General features: G+C 47.7%; 1 protein-coding gene across 2 annotated transcripts in view; it reads left to right on the forward strand.

The window, feature by feature from the left end:
* LOC149334971 (uncharacterized) overlaps nucleotides 1-17,133 on the forward strand; it is a 30,020-nt gene extending 12,887 nt beyond the window's left edge. Inside the window, exons 1-2 of one of the 2 annotated variants that reach the window (XM_089551651.1) lie at nucleotides 10,188-11,086; nucleotides 14,264-17,133. In XM_089551651.1, the coding sequence (XP_089407777.1) occupies nucleotides 14,270-16,489 (2,220 nt within the window). In that variant the 5' untranslated portion in view covers nucleotides 10,188-11,086; nucleotides 14,264-14,269 and the 3' untranslated portion in view covers nucleotides 16,490-17,133. Of the gene's footprint in view, nucleotides 1-10,187; nucleotides 11,087-14,263 lie in introns of those variants that run through there. The other variant, XM_089551650.1, reaches the window with a different exon arrangement.
* Nucleotides 17,134-18,554: the final 1,421 nt, after the last annotated feature.

Here is an 18,554-nt window from a genome sequence, read left to right on the forward strand (position 1 = left end):
ACACAGCGAATACTTACAGGTGCATACATACATATACATAGAAAAATAAGGCTAACATGGTAACACATGTACGTTGTACAAAATAACACATGTACTTAGCGCTAGCAGTATAAGTTTAACACGTGTTCACGGAATGAAGCAGGGTTAGGTAACGATGCAATTGCATCAGCCGTCAATTGCATCAGCATCATACTCGTCGCTCCGTTTTGCGTAGATCCAGGAAGAAGCAAGAAATTAGAAGAAAATAAAAATGGAAGTGCAGCCGTGCTGTACAGACGGTTCTGAGCCAGTGGCGGTCCCAGAGCGTGGTTTTAGGGGGGGGCGGGGGAGGGGGGGGGGGCGCAGATTTTCATATATCAAAAAAGAAAAAAAAGAAACGATTTTTATTTATTTTATTTACACAAAAAAATTTGTGCGCTTTGTTGTTGAAAAAATAAATGGCGAACGCTATAGACGTTATACCTTTGATCAATATTTGTTAACGTTTACGCGAGCAATATTCGTTGTCGATACCAGCGAAACAAGCCGACGGCTGAGATATCCCGCCACGGCATGTGATAAAAAGATAAAAAAAAAGGTTAAACGATGAGCGGGGATTAGGCGCTCGCCACAGGCATTGTGAGCACTGAAGTGGCGACGAGGATTGCTTGCAAGCCACCATACCACCTGCTCCCTCCCCCCCCCCCCCCCCCCCCCCCCCAACCCCCCCCTTTTTTTTACGAACGTAAATGGATGCGTGCAACTAGGAGCAAAACACAAGAGGAAGATCTCAAGTTGGCTGCTGTTTAGGGCTTGATGTCGGCGTCCGAACGTGGAATAAAATTTTCCAATTCGGGCAGGCTTGTGTGACATGACTGTGCCGCTGACGATGGGACGAAGTGGATATGTGAGATGGATGGTGCGTGGTGGTGCCGAAAATTTTTTCACGACGATCTTGAAACCTGATTCCAGAAAGTTTCGAAGCAGACGGGTGTACCCTAGATCGTTACCTTCTTGTTTCTGCACTAAGGAAGTTGAAATTTTAAATTGAAGGTTACCGCAACAAGAGAATGCTGCGGGTAGGAGGGCTACATGCTGTAAAAATAGCTACAGGAGCCCTGAACTTCAGCTCACAGAGCAGCACAAAGGGGTGCAGCGAAGGCGATGCATATACTGACACACAAGTATAGGCTAAGCTATATCGCCTTCAAAAGTAATACCAGGGCAAGCGAGAAAAAAATGAAGCACGTTATGATACCAACATGACACGCAACTAATTTAATGACATTGTGGATTGCTGAAAGCTGCTGTCTTGCATTCGCGTTCATGCAATTTTTCGTTATGGTTTAGCCGAGCGTACGCGTAATGTGGTTTGAAGATGCATGTTTCACGCCGGATGCCAATGCAGGAATAACATCCCCAGCATTTCAGCGAACACTTTTAAAAATGCCTTAATATAGGTAAGCTGAAGTAGAAGGGAAATCGTTTCAGCAATAGCTTTAAATCACCGCGGACGACAATTAATACACAAACATGCTAATTATCCGAGTAACCAAAACGCACCAAATAACTTTGCAATTTAAAGAGTCTGGTGGTTGGTTATAGTGGTGACGAGTTCAGGGCCATGGACGAGCGGTTGTTGTGTCAGTTTTCGAAACTAAGAAAAACCTTACTAGAAAGCCCTGGCGTGCGAGGAAATCCTGCGCTTTTTTCTGCACAAAATCAAAACAGCGCGTGAGGTCTGCTGGAAGCTCAATGCAGCCGCGACGGCTGCTTATGACGTGTTGCAATGACTATTCACCCAAATGCGAACTAAGCCGCCGCGGAGGCTCAGTGGTTATGGCACTCGGCTGCTGACCCGAAAGACGCGGGTTCGATCCCTATTGGGGTGGTCGGATTTAGATGGAGGTGAAATGTTGGAGCCCTGAGTACTGTGCGATGTCAGTGCACTTTAAATACACCCAGATGGTAGAATTTATTCGGAGACCTCCCCTGCGGCGTCGCTCAGAGGCATTAAACACTACGTAAAGCAAATACAAACTACCTTCATCATTGTGACACGGCTGCGCACTCTTCTGCTCCGTCGCTCTCAAAAATGGCAAACACTAAATTGGCTGCGACTGCGTTTTAGAGCGCAGCTCTTTGGCGTCCGTTCCTGGGTTTCGCGTCGTCGTCGGCGTTGTCGTCGGCCTCGTAACCAGCTCCGCCCCCCTTTCATCCCCCCAGCGCTAGCAGCGACCGACTGATACCGCTGGATGCCGCTGACGCCGCTAGAGAGTCAAGATAACGTGACTGCATAGAACACCGTCGCCGCCATGCAGAAAGAGGAGGAAAGGGTCCCCCCCTGCTCTTGTGTGGCGGATAGGGTGCTCTTCAGTTGCCGACGCGCCGGTTATTTCACGTAGGCGTGAAAGAAGAAAGAGAGGCCGTAATGAAGAAAATGAAAATTGTATTTGAGGAAAGGAAATTACGCATTAACTGTGTCGCATATCTCAGTAGACACTAGTCGAAAATTGTATTTGACGAAAGAAAGTTGCGAGAACTGTTAGTGGAGTCTTTGTTAAAGGAATACGTGTGAAAAATAAAAAAAAAACTCTGTGATAGCGCATACATGAGTTGCTCGATTTCTTTGCCTCAATCTATCGAAAAGGTGAAACAGCTTATTTGCTGCGCTCAAATTTCGCATTAGGAAGTAACGTAATCGTCGGTAATTTTTTTATTTTTGCTTTTGAGTTTTTTTCCACGGGCTACTGCAACCGGAAGGCAACGACCTGCCTAGAAATGGGGATACTTCCATCAAGACGACGTCATTCGTACCGGAGAGCTCTGTCGCTCCACACCCGAACAGCTTTGAGAGTTCGCCGGTGGCGCCTTCCGCGGTGGGCGGATCGCGAAGACTTTATAAGTGTCCCACTGACTGGATAGTACTTATTAAACTACATTCCCCAAGCTAGGTATCTCCAACTCCATTTAAGCTGCTGGGCGGTATGTGTGCAGGATGTGCTTACTTCCTGTCTTTCTCACGTGACTGACTTATGAGTCTGCAAATATGTACAAGGTCAGTCAAAAGTTCCCAGGCCACAGGGTCTGCTTTTGACCAGTATAGTCAGGCAGTTACGACACCTGCAAAGCTCAGCATATCTGTATGGGTACAAGAAGTATTGTTCTAACATGTGACTACCTTGATAGCGGCATCGGTATCTTAAGTGTCAGGACATACTGAAGAACAGTAGACACTGTGGCCTTGGAACTTTTGACCTACCCTGTACAATGAACCCTTTGTAAACTCCCCTCCTCGAAGCACGACCCTACTCCTCACTGCACAGCAGCAGCCTTTAGAGACGAAGCCCGTGGAATTCGGCCTCGCTGAGGAAGCCCATGAGAACCGAGGGCCCAAATCTAACGATTGGGTGCTTCTTCGGCTGAGTGCTCGATCTTTGCTTGAGATTTGCTTGGCTTCAGATTTTGGGCTATATAAATTTGAACTGCTGGGAATCAATGGAAGCTATTCGGTGAGTCGTTTGTGTTAACCTTTCAACGATTGCAGAGCAAAGTTCACAGCAGCAACCATGGTTCTGATGAGGTAGTGGTGTACCAGAGCTTTTTTTTCAGCAACAGTTAATTTCGCCGCCATCATGATGAAGCCAGCTCGCCAGCCCAACGGAAGTTCACCTCACTGCCCGCTCGACGGCGGCTGGTCCAAGCGTGTCCCCGCTTGCCTCATCCAGCTCGAACCGGGGCTGATGTGCCGCCCTCCAGGCGGAGCAGGTGGTGCAACCATCATCAACCGCCGAGGATAAGCCCGGAGGTCGGAGAGGGAGTAGACAGCGGTACGCAGCGTTCGGGTCTTCGCCGCTGGAGTGAGCCCATCTCGAGAAGCCGTTGTAGTTGAGCCTCGGGTCGTTGAGTCCCTCTCAGCGCTGCACAGTTCTTTATAGAGACCTCCTCGTAAGATTTCGTGTGATGTGCTGGGTATCTTCATACCGCACCCCGCACCCATAAGCTGGATCTACGCAGTGGCCGTCACCTTGGTTCCGTCGTGATGACTATCGAGGCGGCTCCGTTCAGTCCAACAGCATCGACTGTCGTCGTGGCCCACCATCGCGCCTCGGGCACTGTGTACGGATGACGTGGATGTCGAGAACTGGCTCTCGCTTTATGAGCGTGTCAGCAAGCATAACATGAGGAACAGTTACGTACGCTCATGCTTTCCAGCGCGATATTCTATCTTGCGGGAACCACACGTGTATGGTTGGAAACCCGCGTGATATTCTATTGTATGATGTACGCCTGAAAAGCTTAAAGGGGAGTGTCAAAGCCTGCCAGGCCACATGAATATTTTCCGAGCGCTTTCTTCAGAGCCTGACGGCGAAGACGTTTCGCTAGTAGTGATGCAAAACTATCGGGAAATTTACTGTATATAGTATCGATATTTTTTTTTTAACTATCGATAGTGTAAAAAACTATCATAGCACTAGTATCGACAGACTCGATAGTATTACCGATAGTACTATACAAAGTAGAATTGATAGTATATTATCGATAGTATTGCTATCTATAGTATTACTACCGATAGTACCACTATCGACAGCAAGACTATCGACAGTGAGTCTCGATAGTGAGACTATCGATAGTAACACTATTGATATTATGCATGCATTTTTTGGCCAGCGATATACCCAAAACAGCTGCGATACCTGATTGGTTTCACGGTATAATAATAATAATAATAATAATAATAATAATAATAATAATAATAATAATAATAATAATAATAATAATAATAATAATAATAATAATAATAATAATAATAATAATAATAAATGTTTTATTGCACATAATGATACATAGATCAAGGAGCGGGCCTGTCAAAGCCAGCAGTGGCTTGAGGGACTAGGCCCGGCTAAGTCAGCGGACGAGGGTGCAATAATTCAAATCAGCATACAAAAAAAAGTGTTGAATGATGGTTAACAGTTGGGACGATTAATGTCAACATGTGGTGAACCGCACACACATATACAAAAAAAACAACATCAAAACAGACAACGCGTACATATTACAGAAATGAGAACATACACTTTACAAAGAACCAAGCATGCTTTTTAATGCATTTTTTGATGATACCGAAAATACATCATCTGGCAAATCATTCAAAATTTTCGGCACATAAGCACAACGCCTAGCTTCGCCGAATCTTGTTGAAGATCGCGGAACAACAAAGCGAACACTGTTACGAAGGCTTCGGGGGGCAGTGTAACTTATTTTAAATTCACTAAACCAGATATGCCGTAAAACCACAGTTTGGACGAACAGATTCCAGAAGCATGGAAGACGAAGTGCAGAAAAGATGTTAGGATTAGCGATTGCTGGAGTATTGTAGGCTATATTTCTTAATATGGCCTTTAACAAAGAATCAACATGGTTTTTCCATCGAGTGGAGCAAAAAGCAAAAACAGTGATCCCATATCTGAGAGTGCTGTAGACTAGAGCATGCGCAATAGTTTTTTTTATTTGAAACGGAACGATAGATTTAATGTGGAAAAATAACCAAGCAGTGCTCCTAAGCTTATTGCAGATATGCGATAGGTGATTGTGCCATGACATATCACTATCGAAGAATACTCCCAGGTATTTCACCGAGTTCGTGTAGGCGACCGGCGTGCATCGACAGGGATGACAGTTGTGGCTATGTAGAAAAACTGGTGCGTTTATTACTGTTAATTTTAGAGGGGATCTGAAGCAAACAAGTTGGGTTTTTGAGGCGTTAACCTTTAAACAGTTATCACTGAACCAGGTCATGGCTTTGTGGACACTATTCTGCAGATTAAGGATGGCCATGTCGTAGGAAAAATGTTTTGAGAGCAAAACAGTGTCATCGGCGTACTGAAATACTAGACATTTTGAGATTACGTGCGTAAAATCATTAATAAATATGTTGAAGAGTAAAGGTGATAGTATAGAGCCCTGAGGTACACCAGCCTTCACAGGAAGTTTACCACTTGCGTTTTTAATCTCGTCTAAAACAACCATTTGCGATCGCTCGGTGAGATAGTTCTTAAGGACATCGTAAAATGGACCCCTGAAACCACTAGAATAGAGTTTCTGTAGAAGAATTCCGTGATGAACTGTATCGAAGGCCTTAGATATGTCTAGAAATAAAGCAACGGAAAACAAATTTTGATCAAAAGCCGAATACAGTTCATCCGAGAATTCCTCCAGAAGGGCTACCGTACCACGACCAGTAACGAAACCGAACTGTCGAGTCGACAGAATCGAAAATTTTTCAACAAATGATGACATGGTTTTGAAAAGAAATTTTTCGATAACATGGGAAAGTATGGGCAACATCGAAATGGGTCGATAGTTCTTCACGTCATCTTTTTGTCCCCCTTTGAAAAGCGGCCTAACTATCGCAGTTTTAAGCTCTTTCGGGATGCACGCGCTATCAAGAAAGCCGTTTAACATGAAGAGCAAAATATTGGATATCGCTGCAAAGTTCCTCTGTAGTAGACTAGCTGATAAACCGTCAATACCAGGAGGCTTATTGCGCTTAAAGCTGAAAATTATTTCATAAAGTTCATTTTCTGAAATTCTAGGAAGAAAAGCGGATGCTGGGAGTGAATTTTCAAGCGTGGAATGGACGGCCTGCGTTTTCGCAAGGAAGTGCAAACAAATGGTTGAATCTATTTGCGACCTCGACCGAATCGCCTGGAAAAAAGGAAACCGGGGAAAGGTTTGCAGCGTTTTTACCACGAAGGTGGTTTATTAGGGACCATGTTTTTGCAGCATTCCTCGACGACTGGCGAAACTTTTGAAAAAAGAATTGGCGCTTCTTGGACCTTATTAAGGCTACTACCCTATTTCTTGCAGCATTGTACTCTAGACGTAGGGTTTTATTTTTTGGGACATGTTTACATCGTTTCCAAAGCATATCTCGGTATGAAATGGCATGCATTATGTCCGCAGTCAACCAGTTATAGTCCTTTCTACGTTTCTTAATTACGACACGCTTGGCACTATCTTCGAACTTCTTTATTTGGTTACAGAAGATGGTATAGACTACTTGCGGGGAATTAGAACTAGTTAGGGCCATCCAATTAAAACTGCTAATTAGGTTATCCAAGACCTTCTGGTTGATTACAGTAAGGTAAATTAAGTTATTGGGTGTGGTGGTTCGCTGAGCATTTGGCAGAGGAAAAGATGGTGATGAACGGCAAACGGCAAGATAGTGGTCCGCAAAACGTTGCAAAATAACACAAGAAGCAAATGAGTAGTTGGGGGCTCGTAAGGCGATGTGGTCTAGACACGACGTTGTTAAATGGCCACCAGCTATTTCTTCACGGGTGGGAGCTGTTATCATATTTTCAACACCATACGATGACAGGAGGGACAAATAGTCGGATACGGAGCCCACTGCAGGACACAAGGTATTTATATTCAGGTCTCCTACTAAGCATAATTCTTCCATGGAATGCCATGACCGCAGCAATTCTTCGAGTTCCAACAGAAAACGGGTAACACTGTTGCAAGGTGGCCGATAAAAAGCTACGAAGCTCAGACATCGAGAGCCACAAGTTATCGTTAGCGCCAAGCATTCGGCATGAACAAAGTTCACGTCGATGGGTGCAATGTCAAATGTGTCTCTTACAAAGATAGCGATTCCGCCCCCTCGTCGACGAGGCCGCGTTACGAAACGGCACTGATAGCCTGGTACTGAAAACGTGTGCATGCAGGCATCTGTAGCATTAATTTCTGTCAGGACGAAAACGTCAACAAATCCGATTCCTGATGTGGCAGTTAGCTTAAATTCTTCCCAGTGTTTTAGGAGGCTTCTAACATTTGTGTTCACAATAGTAAATTCATGCTCAGAGCTGTGACCAAATTTATCCTTGAAAGACTGAAAGTTTGGGAGTTCGCAGCACGTACTGTCCATTGCAGTTAGACAATTCGATCCAAGTCGGCTGGTCTGATTATTCGGAGCAGAGACGAGTTTTCGGTCTTCTTCGCGAAGATCTTGCCACGTTTAACCCAGACAAATTTGTACTCATTTTGCTTAGCCCTGGTCCTTGCACGCCAGAACAGATCTCGGTTCAGTCTAGTCAAGTTCTCGTTAAAAAATATCGTTTGGGTCTTTCCAGGCTCGCAAAGATTTCCAAGCTTCCTGCGGGCTTCGAACAACGTCTCTCTCGAAGCAATAGAACTGAAGCGCACAAGAATCCTGGGGATAGAGTCACGCCTGCCCGGTAGACGATGAATTGCTTCAACCTCCGACAGAGAAAAATTTTGCACTCCTAATTTTTCAGCGATCTCCCCAAGCACTTCCTTCAGATTTTCGTCCGCTTCTTCGTTGAGGCCATGGATTTCCATGTTCATGTTGCGACTGTATTGTTCACTCTCATTTAGTTCCGCTTGTATGCGCTCCAGCTGTTCTGCTTGAGCCTGGACAGTTGTTCTCAGTGCGGATATTTCCTCATCTCGAGAAAGTGCTTGTTCCTTGGCTGCCTTCATTTCTGCGAGAACTGAATCGTACTGTTCCGACAGGAAGGTCACTGAGCTCTCCAATTCATGAACTGTTTTGGTTAATGTGACCACTTCGGTTCGCAAAAGCAGCAGTGAATCAACCTTCGAATGTAGCTCCGGTAAGCATTCTAGGCTCTTTTTGATGTCTTGTAGTTCCGAAAGCAATGCCGATTCCACCCCTGTACCCTCATCGGCCTCGGCAGCATCAGACTGAGAGTTGGTACCACCTACGCGTTTTCTTGCCGCTCTGCATGTCTTGCATACCCACACGTCCCGTTTTGCGGTACCCATTGTGTTAAAGGTGTTTGGCGCAATTCCAGAACAATTTTGGCCCAGATGGTAAGAGTAATTACAACTAGTACAGGTCATGAATTTTCCATCCACGGGTAGTGTCGGGTGACAGGTGATACAATCTGCCATTGTTATACAGGGGAAAGCGTACACAGGGTGCAGACAGGGTGCAATACACTGGATGCAGTCAGCGGCAAATCAAAATTTGAGCGATACCAGCCAAAAAAAAATGACACGCTACCTGTCAAGATACAGAGTGTCAGTGTTGGGCCACGCACTCGCCGCCGACTGCAGATGATCCCCGTTGTCCGCTGGCTTATGTAGTTTGCTGGCGAATCCTTGTTTTCAGACGAGTTGGCCGCTTGTCGCCAGAATGAGCTGAATGGCCAGCTCCGATGAAGGTGATAGCAGCGTCCGGGGCATCACGAGGACAGCATCCAGGTCACCGTCTGTCAAGATACAGAGTGTCAGTGTTGGGCCACGCACTCGCCGCCGACTATTATAATAATAATAATAATAATAATAATAATAATAATAATAATAATAATAATAATAATAATAATAATAATAATAATAATAATAATAATAATAATAATAATAATAATAATAATAATAATAATAATGCCTTTATTTTTCATCACAAGGATGAGGGAGGCAGAGAGAAAAAGCTAGGGGTGTAGCTTGACGAGCTCTCGCCTCCCCAAAAATAGATATAAGTTGTACAGGGAAAATATGCAGACAACATAACAGCATACCAGCAAAGCTTAAAAAAAAGGCTTAAGGCCCCAACTAAAGCTATGACGGATGCTGTAGTGGAGGTCTGCAGATAAATTTCGACCAACTGTGGTTTTTTAACGTGCACTGTCACCGAACAGTACACGGGCCTTTCGGCTTTCGCACCCGCAGCTGACGGAGGGACCGGCAAGCGGGCGATGTGTTGGCGGCGCTGTCGCCGTCGCTCGATGTCTCCTCCGCCGGTCTTCGGGAAAGAGCAGGGCGGGAGAAGCGCCGCATTCAGCATCACCGGCGAAGAGGATCAGCTGCCTTTGTTCACGGCGACGCCGTCGTCAGAAGCCGCCCCCACGCCAGCGTTTCTTGTGTCTCCTCCGAACCACCGCTCCTTTGGTCAAGGTAGCTCGACGGCACCTGCCTGGCTCGTCTGTCATCGCTGGCTGGGCCTCCGATCACAACAGTATGTGTACTGCATGAAGTATGTCCGGAGGAAGCCCCTCAAACTTGAGGAGCTTTATGTCCGGACGGTGACCTTACAGCCCGTGCTCGCGGTCGCCCCTAGCTTGAGCGCAGTCTGCTTTGTTATCCAGCTGAGAGGGTATTGAATAGCCGTTGCAGGGAGGAGGGGGGGGGCGGCTCCAAACCTTCTTCCATTGCGTAGTCGCCTTGTCTTCATCGATCTACACCTGCCTTGTGATTGTCTGTTAATGCAGGATAACCTTTGGCGTTATTCGGAGGCCGCGTTTCTGCTTCTGCTTTGTGATGAGGGCAGGGTTTCCTCTCAATGAGCTAAGTAAAGCGGCAACTCGGTGAACACTTCCTCGGCGCACGTGCGGAGCGCCTGCGCGCCCTGCACCGCGCCGCGACGGAGGTCGAAAAGGGGCATGCATCTCCGTGCTCCTGGAGCTGGCTCCCTCCCATTCTTGAGCCGACTGAAAGCCATGAGCAAAAGATGGTTGGGGAGCTGCAAGGATTCCTAGAAAACTGAAAGGAACCTCAACGAGCTTCCAGCCGTAAAGAAAAGAGTCCCCGAGAGCCCCGCGGTCCTCCGATTTAGTGAGCGCTGTTAGTGTGTCCTCCGTGTTCTCGTCCGTTGTCTGCTGGGGCTGCGTTGCTTCTCATAAGGGTCGGTTGACTGGCAGCGCCCTCTGCAAATTACACTTAATCCCCTTCCACGCTTGAGGAAAGCATTTTCTGTCGGTCCGAAGCGGGAACCAGATTGCTGCTCGCGTGGTCGCGTCTTGGAGGGCGCATCGCGAGAGTTGACTCGCTGGTATCGCGTTCATCTAAGCAGCCAGCCCTCGAGACGAGCTGCCCTTTCCACCGAAACGGCACCCGGCCTGAGTCAGCGCATGCCAGCAGCCTGTCCCTTTGTCCTCGCTCTTAGCTGGCGGTGATAAAAAGGCAGAAGTCGCACGAGTCTTCACAGCAGTCGCACCACTGCTGCCGAAACGCAGGCGGCTCCGTTCCATCGAGGCTCCCTACAACCCACTTTCGTCAGCTGTCACCTCCGGAGTGTGCAAGCCTCAACGTTTGTCAAGGAAGCTTGCGGACATCTGAAACAGTGAGTTACTCATTGGTCACAGTGTAAACGCGTTGATACGAATTGCATGTACTGTCTGCGGCCAGACATTTGTTGCAAACGTCATAAGGACGCTTACGTGTGACTAAGTAAAGTAATTGCGGTGACCAGTTCTCGAAGAAAATTAGGTGGGGCTTGAACCCAAGACACTTGGTGCTGCCCATAGGCCACGCTGCTCATATGCCACTAACGCAGGTGTGGTGTTCGCGGGTCCCGGCAAGTAAGAAGCGATAGAACACTGCGTAGTACTTTATTGGGCAACAGCTGAGATGCTTTCTCCCGCGGCGCTCATGCAGGTGCTCGCTTTTGTAGAAACACGCCTGACGTCACTTGGTGCGTCATCACGCGTCTCATACAGCTCACACAGAACGCCGGCACGCGTCTCACGCGGCTCGCACAGAACGCCGGCACGCGTCAGCAGGTCTGTTTAAGTGGGATAGAGGTGTACCTGTGAACGCGTTATGGACTTTGGCTCGCTGTGGTTCTTCAAGGACATGTACTAATGTGTTCGTAGTTAATGGTGGTTATGCTAATTAGTGATTAGGTAATTCAACCAGTTTAATTCGATTTCTGAGATGGTTCATTCTATTTGAACGGTTTGATGCGTGTGCACGCGTGATGTATCGCTGTGTAAGGTGCGATTCGGGCATCACTAATCGGGGACAGAGAGAGATGTAATCCCACCGCGAGGCTGCCGTGTGTGGTGCTGGTAAACTTCAATAAATATTGAGCCGTTTGTTGCACACTACTGTTGGGTTGGGTCTTGGTCTCGCGAAGTGGCCGGCTGGACACTGCAACCTCCTATCGCTCGAGCACATGTAGATTATTGTATCGCATCATCACGTGTCGGCACACTCGGCAGCCTGGGGCTCTAGCTCGAAGCGCTGCAAGAGCCCGAGGGTAGCCACACATGGTGATGCGATACAACATTGACAAGCCGATTACCAGTGCCCGCGGCTGATAGCGGCGGCTAGATTAGCGGCTACCGATTAGCGGTCCGATAGCGGATCACGAAATAATTTAAAACTGTTTATTTTGAACAGAAAATGGCGCAGTATCTGTGCCACATATATCAGCAGATCACGAACTAGGCCCGATTAGCCGCCGCTGTGGCTCGGTGGTGTACATCTAACCTGCGTTGGGAACCCTACATCAAATCCATTTGCTCTAAAGCTGAAGGTAAATTACATTATTTAAGGAGAAAGCTCCGTAACACGCCGGCCCATATTAAACTCAGTGCCTATAAAACTCTTATAAGACCTACCCTAGAATATGCGGATATAGTCTGGAGCCCCCATCAAAAAAGTTTAATCAACAAATTAGAGCGCATCCAAAAACTAGCAGTGAGGTTCGTCTATTCAAAGTATTCACGTCAAACTAGCGCTACCAGTCTAATAGTTCAGTCAAATTTACAAAGCCTGTCACAGAGAAGAATCATTTCAAGATTAAAGTTTTTGTTCCAACTTCTTCACGGTCACTTCAAAATAGCCAATTCACAATACTTACACCCGCCATTCAAACACTCGTCTCGAACAAACCATAGTAAAACACTTCGTCAACCAGTCAGCCGTGTAAATATCCACAGGTACTCCCTGTTTCCAGATGCTATATCATATTGGAATAAATTGCCTGAAGATGCGGTGAAGTGTACGTCCGTGGAACTATTTCTTAATTATATCGAAAAAATTGACTTTTCTGTTTAATTCTCTCCTGGTCTTTTTGTGTTTGGGTCAGAGAACATCTCTGTATTTTTGAATTTTTGTTTTTACTCTGTTTGATCAATGATGCATTGTAAACACTCCTGCATGGGCCCGAAAAGGGCCTGCAGTATGTTCAAATAAATAAATAAATAAATAAATGACGCTCGGCTGCTGACCCGAAAGACGCGGGTTTGATCCCGGCCGCAGCTGTCAATTTTCCATGCAGGCGAAATTCTAGAGGCCCTGTACTGTGCGATGTCAGTGCACGTTAAAGAACCCCAGGTGGTCGAAATTTCCGCAGACCTTCACTACGGCGTCTCTCTTACACTCTTAGATAAAAGGTAGTAGCACTTACTAACTTTTGGGGCAGTAACTGGTTGTCACATATGTTACTCCCTGTTAGTAACTGCAATTAGTAACGGGAAGGTAGTAATGACTGCTACCTGCAGCTAGTATCGGGAAGCTAGTAGTATTTCCTAAGAAAATGAATAGAAACTCGCATATGTTAGATTCACAGTACGGTGTGCTGGCGTGGCTTGTCAAATTTATGCGTACTCGAAAAAATAAAAAGAGCTTCACAGTCAGTTTGACTAACTCCGGTATCCAGACTGAGCTATCAGAGCGTGCTGGCCGTAAATCACACATTTATGTTTAATCTTATCGCGCATTACATGTAGAAATTATGCGAGGTGATGACATCAACACACAGAAATTCAGGAATTGAATTAACTACCGTACTTACCGTTTACCACTTCCTTCCTGTGTTTGTCTTTAATTTTCGAAACTGCCCCGCCGCGGTGGCTCAGTGGTTACAGCGCTCGGCTGCTGACCCGAAAGACGCGGGTTCGATCCCAGCCGCGGCGGCTGAATTTCTTGAAGGCGAAATTCTAGAGGCCCGTGTGCTGTGCGATGTCAGTGCACGTTAACGAACCCCAGGTGGTTGAAATTTCGGGAGCCCTTCACTACGGCGTCTCTCATAGCCTAAGTCGCTTTGGGAGGTTAAACCCCAATAAACCAATCAATTTTCGAAACTGCTTTATTCGGGGTTGTGCTGTGTGACAACATATTTCACCTCGTGTTCTACGTATGTTTAAGCAGACGCTCCCCACCTTTCTCCTCGTGTAATACCCTGCACAGGGCCTTCAAGGACTGAATATATGATAATGTTGATTAATGGTATATGCCGATCTAATTCCCCCTCTGAGACAGGAGCATAAATTTGCGACGTGCGGGCGTACAATTTTTTCTTTGCTAAGAAAATTTTGGCCAGACTACACACAAGGAACGAGACGGAAAGTATGTTGACATTGAGGCATGCACTGCCAGCTCTCCTTTCGCTGGCGTTTCTCTGTCCCATTTTTACTCTCTTTTGATAATATTTCTAAAAAAAAAAAATTGCACATTCCCATAGAACATTACGTCACAAAGTCTGATTCGAACGCGCTCTGTTTGCTTGCAGGCTACGATGGCTCCAAAAGACAGCGCTCTGTATCAGCATTCGGCCTGCGTGAGAGACCTTTCCCCGGAGATCTTCTCTTCCGCCGACGAGGCATACGCCAGACTGCAGGAGCTGCAGACCATACTATGGCGCCTCGGAGCCAGCCTGAGGGTTCGGTGCAATGCAGGCAGCCCGCACGGCTGTGAATTGCAGAATGAGACCGAAAAATGGAACAGAGTCTTGGTTCCGGGCAACGTGCAGCTCGAGATACGGGACAGCCCTGGAGAAATCGTCGCCGTCATCTCCCAACGCAAGTGGGACGTCATGGATCGCGACGACCGCATCCAACGCGCGGCGCTTCTCTTCCATTGGCTGCTGACGCACCACAGATGCGTCACTGCGCTCCGAGTGGAAGATTGGGGCGTGTTTGACTTCAGGAGCTACTCCTCCCTTTTCTGTGACGGCTTGGCGAAGTGCACTCGCATAAGAAGCCTACAGTTGTGCGCGGGAATGCCTTGGCCTTCGCTTGGAGAGCAGCTTTTAAATGCGATGCTCTCCCTGCCCGACCTCGAGGAGGTCACCTCTAGCACAGTCGACGTCGCCGACAGTGAGGGAAATAGCCACAATCTCCTGGCGAAGCTGATCTCGACAAGTCCCAAGTTGCATCGTTTCGCGGTCGAGCGATTTGTTGATGGGTCATTACGGGAATCGTGGGAGCCAACGCGGATGTCGGGCCTCATAGCAGCGCTCGGGAGCGACGCGACCATCAGCGACCTCTGCCTGGACGTGACCATGCTGAAAAAGGAAGAGTATCATCCTTTTTGTGAAGTTCTCAAACGGCACAGATCGCTCAAATCGCTGCACCTGGTAGCGGCGCACGAAACGATCACCTTAAGTGTGTCTGCGGTTGCAAGAGTAGTGGAAGTCTTGAAGACACTGACTACCTTACAGCTGACCAAGTTTCGCGCCGAAATCAGTGAGCTTTGGTCCCTGGCGAGGTCTTTACCCAGTGTCGAGACGCTGCAAGAGTTGGCGATCGTTTCCTGCTCTGCGTGGGTCTCGGAGGAGACGCGTGAGCTAATGTCAAGACCAGGATACGAAGGTGACTTCTACCCTGGAGTTCGCACTTTTGAGCAGCCCTTTTTCCACATGGTGCGTACCCTGAAGTCACTGCGGAAGCTCAGGCTGCCTTTCTCCCTCACCACAGAGAACAAGCGGTTGTTTTTTCAGGCTTTGGACACAAACGACTCAATCGAAGAGGTGCAATTCGACGGCGGCTGGCAGGGGTCGTACCGCGTCACTCGCGACACCGGCAACGGCAGCGGGTGGGGAATCGAACGCGCTGACAAATACGACCCGCTGTCGGACATGATGCTCGAGGGAGAGCGAATTCGTAGCATGTACGTGCGTGTCGAAGCCTGTGCTGAAATATTCCGCTCTTTTAGGCAGCTGAGCATGCTCCACCACCTGTCAACCCTGGCGGTGACCCAGGGAGACAGTAAGTACACCATTACAGCCGAGCAGGCTGAGACTCTCGCGCAGTTCTTGAGGGAGACAAAGTCGGTGAACGAGGTGGAAATGAAGTTCTCCGCAAAGGCCGCTCAGTCCCGCGTGCTTCTCGATGCACTCAGGCACAACACCAGCATCATGGTTCTCGTCATTGAGCGCTGGTGTCGGTTTGGGCGAGACGCAGGACTTCTCGTCGATGTAGTCTGTTCCAGCAAGAGGATTCGCGCTCTCACCTACCACCTGGAAAAATGCGGAAAGACGTCTCGGGTGTTCTTCCGCAAGCTCGCCAAGGCCATCCAGGCCAACTACACCATCCTTTCGGTGAAGGCGTCCTCATTGCATGCTGCTACCAGACACCTGGACCGCATTCAGGAAGTTCTGGCCCGCAACAATGCGTTGCCGTTCCGCGCCGCATGGTTTGTCACTGGCCGCACTGTCGCCAAAAGGGGCGCAGAGGCTCTCGAATTTCTCGGTTCCGACCCCGCGGTAGTCTCCAAAGTTCGAGAAATGTCGTCGGTCAGTGAAAACGAAGCCGAGGACGCGATTAGAAGAAAGCTCCACGGTCTGGACGACATGAACGCCTTCATGAGAGCCGCCGGCGTTGTCCGAGAAGGCGTCGTCTGCGACGAGAGCCCCGACGGTCGTCCCGGCCTCGATGCGCTGCCGTTTTACTGCTGGCTGCACTTGCGCCAATATCTGCGCCTGGCGGATGTCGTAGATCAGCCCGAATTGTGCTAGAAAGCTACTTCCTTATCCTCAACTAGATCATCACGAGCGTGTCACCTGTACCTATGTTAATATGTAGATATGTACACATGTACAGTCTTTGTCAAAAGTAACAAGGCTGCATGGTTTGCTTCTAGCTCGTCCAGTGGAGCCCTTAGAGCTTCCCTAAGCTGAAAGGATTGTTAAAGGTAAGGACTGGGGGTTTTCTTACCTTACAACACCTTTTGTTCTTTAGGAAAGCCACAATGGCTCCACTATACAAGCTAGAAGCAAACCATGCAGCCTGGTTACTTTTCACAAAGGCGGTACATATGTCGATATGTAAATGTGTACTTATGTTAATATGTAAATATTGTAGTGTGCCAACTGTGACAGGTTCCGCTACCGCCATGCGCAGACACTACGCTGCACCTGACGACGACGAAGTTATGCGCCGACACTACGCTGAGCCTGACGACGACGAAGTTGCCCCGCTCTCTTGGTGCTGGCTACGCCCGTCTACGCTGCCAGATCCTGCACGGCGGTTACGTCTCTTGAGGACGCCTAATAAACGCACCCCTACAATATGTACTTATGTTAATATATAGATATGTGCATATGCAAATATATGTAAATCTATGTGATAATATGTAAATATCAATTGCGCATTGTACCTCTCCCCCTGTCCTTTCTGCTGTCCCTTCACCTCTTTCATTTCACTTGTACACACTGCCTGCTGTCCTTTATTTCCGCTGCCCCAGCTCAAGCGCTTCCAGCAGCGGTAGCCGGGGCTAGCAAAAATCTTTTCCTTCCATTTATCATGTTTTATTAAACCACTTACTATCTACACCAGTGCTGACTGTTTTTCCACGCTTTCAATTTCGCGAGGTTGGTGGATAAATCATTCACCTTTCCTCCCCTAGCTCCTGTGAATGAGCGGAATGCAGAAACGCAGCGTGATGTGCCCGCTCTTCACTGAGCCTTTATTGGCCTTATGTGTAACTTTTGTATAGGTTTAGCGTCACAGCTACTTCTGTTGTTTCTTTTTTTCGCTGATAATTTTATTTTTTTATAACAGCTGAGCACTGGAGTTCCGACGTTGCTTCGGGCGCCTCTTGTTTCTCTCAATAACGCGTATTTTGCCTTTTTTTTATCGCGTGTTTGTCTTTTGTGTTTCCCCTAAAGCGTACTGTCTCGACCCTACGAAACGGCGAATTTTAAGACACATGCATAACTAACTTAACAGAACTCGTCAACAAATGCATTTCACTGAGATTAATAAAAAATTTCCCTCCGAAAATTTGGCGAAAGGATTTGCGAAATAATCGCAACAGTTATTCCGAGAATGTGATGCCAGTGCAGTCCGTGGGCGCGCATAATGAAAACAGGCTTGGCTGCCAAAAGCGGCTTTTCGTGTCCGGTCTTAGCGTCGCGGAATTGTTCGAAGACGTGCGTTTTCTGGTAGTAATTCTGCAGTACAATATTCAGATGAAGTACTCTGTACACTATAGTACTTGAACCCATATGAGATTGGCAAGAGGGAAAATGACCTAAAGCTTGGTCAAGGGCACGGTCAAGGGGACCAGCGCTTGTAAACTTGCTATGCGCTGCCCTCGTTGCGGTGCCATGACCGAGGTGGGTGAATAAATGGAATCATCGATGTCTACGCTTTAAAAACAAGCACAAATCCACGTTCTGCAGATTAACCCGCTGCTCTGGCGCGGTGGAATTGGTGTTCGGCTGCTGGTCTCAATGTTGCGGGTTCGATCCCGGCCGGGAAACGGCCTCGGGACGTTAAACATCATAATTATACTTGTCGAGGATGCCTTTTGACCCCAACCTGCAGTCCTGAGGCCGATGAGGGGATGCCTCCAAAAGCACGACACACGCACGAAACACGTGGCTTCGTTGAGGCCACGTCCATTGCTATTTTGTGTTGTCACTTGGTGGTTAGGCTTCCAGTGCCCGCGAAAGGTTCGAAGTTGACGTGTTGCTGCACAAGGAAAAGGGGCAATCGCATTCCTCACTGGTAAGAACAGTGCCGCGCAGTCTTGTCAGAGGGCCGGCAAAAAAGCGCGCTGTACTAATCGCAAGTGTC

The sequence above is a fragment of the Amblyomma mixtum genome, chromosome 7, assembly GCF_055824585.1.
Source record: "Amblyomma mixtum isolate Tamu chromosome 7, ASM5582458v1, whole genome shotgun sequence".
NCBI lineage: Eukaryota > Metazoa > Arthropoda > Arachnida > Ixodida > Ixodidae > Amblyomma > Amblyomma mixtum.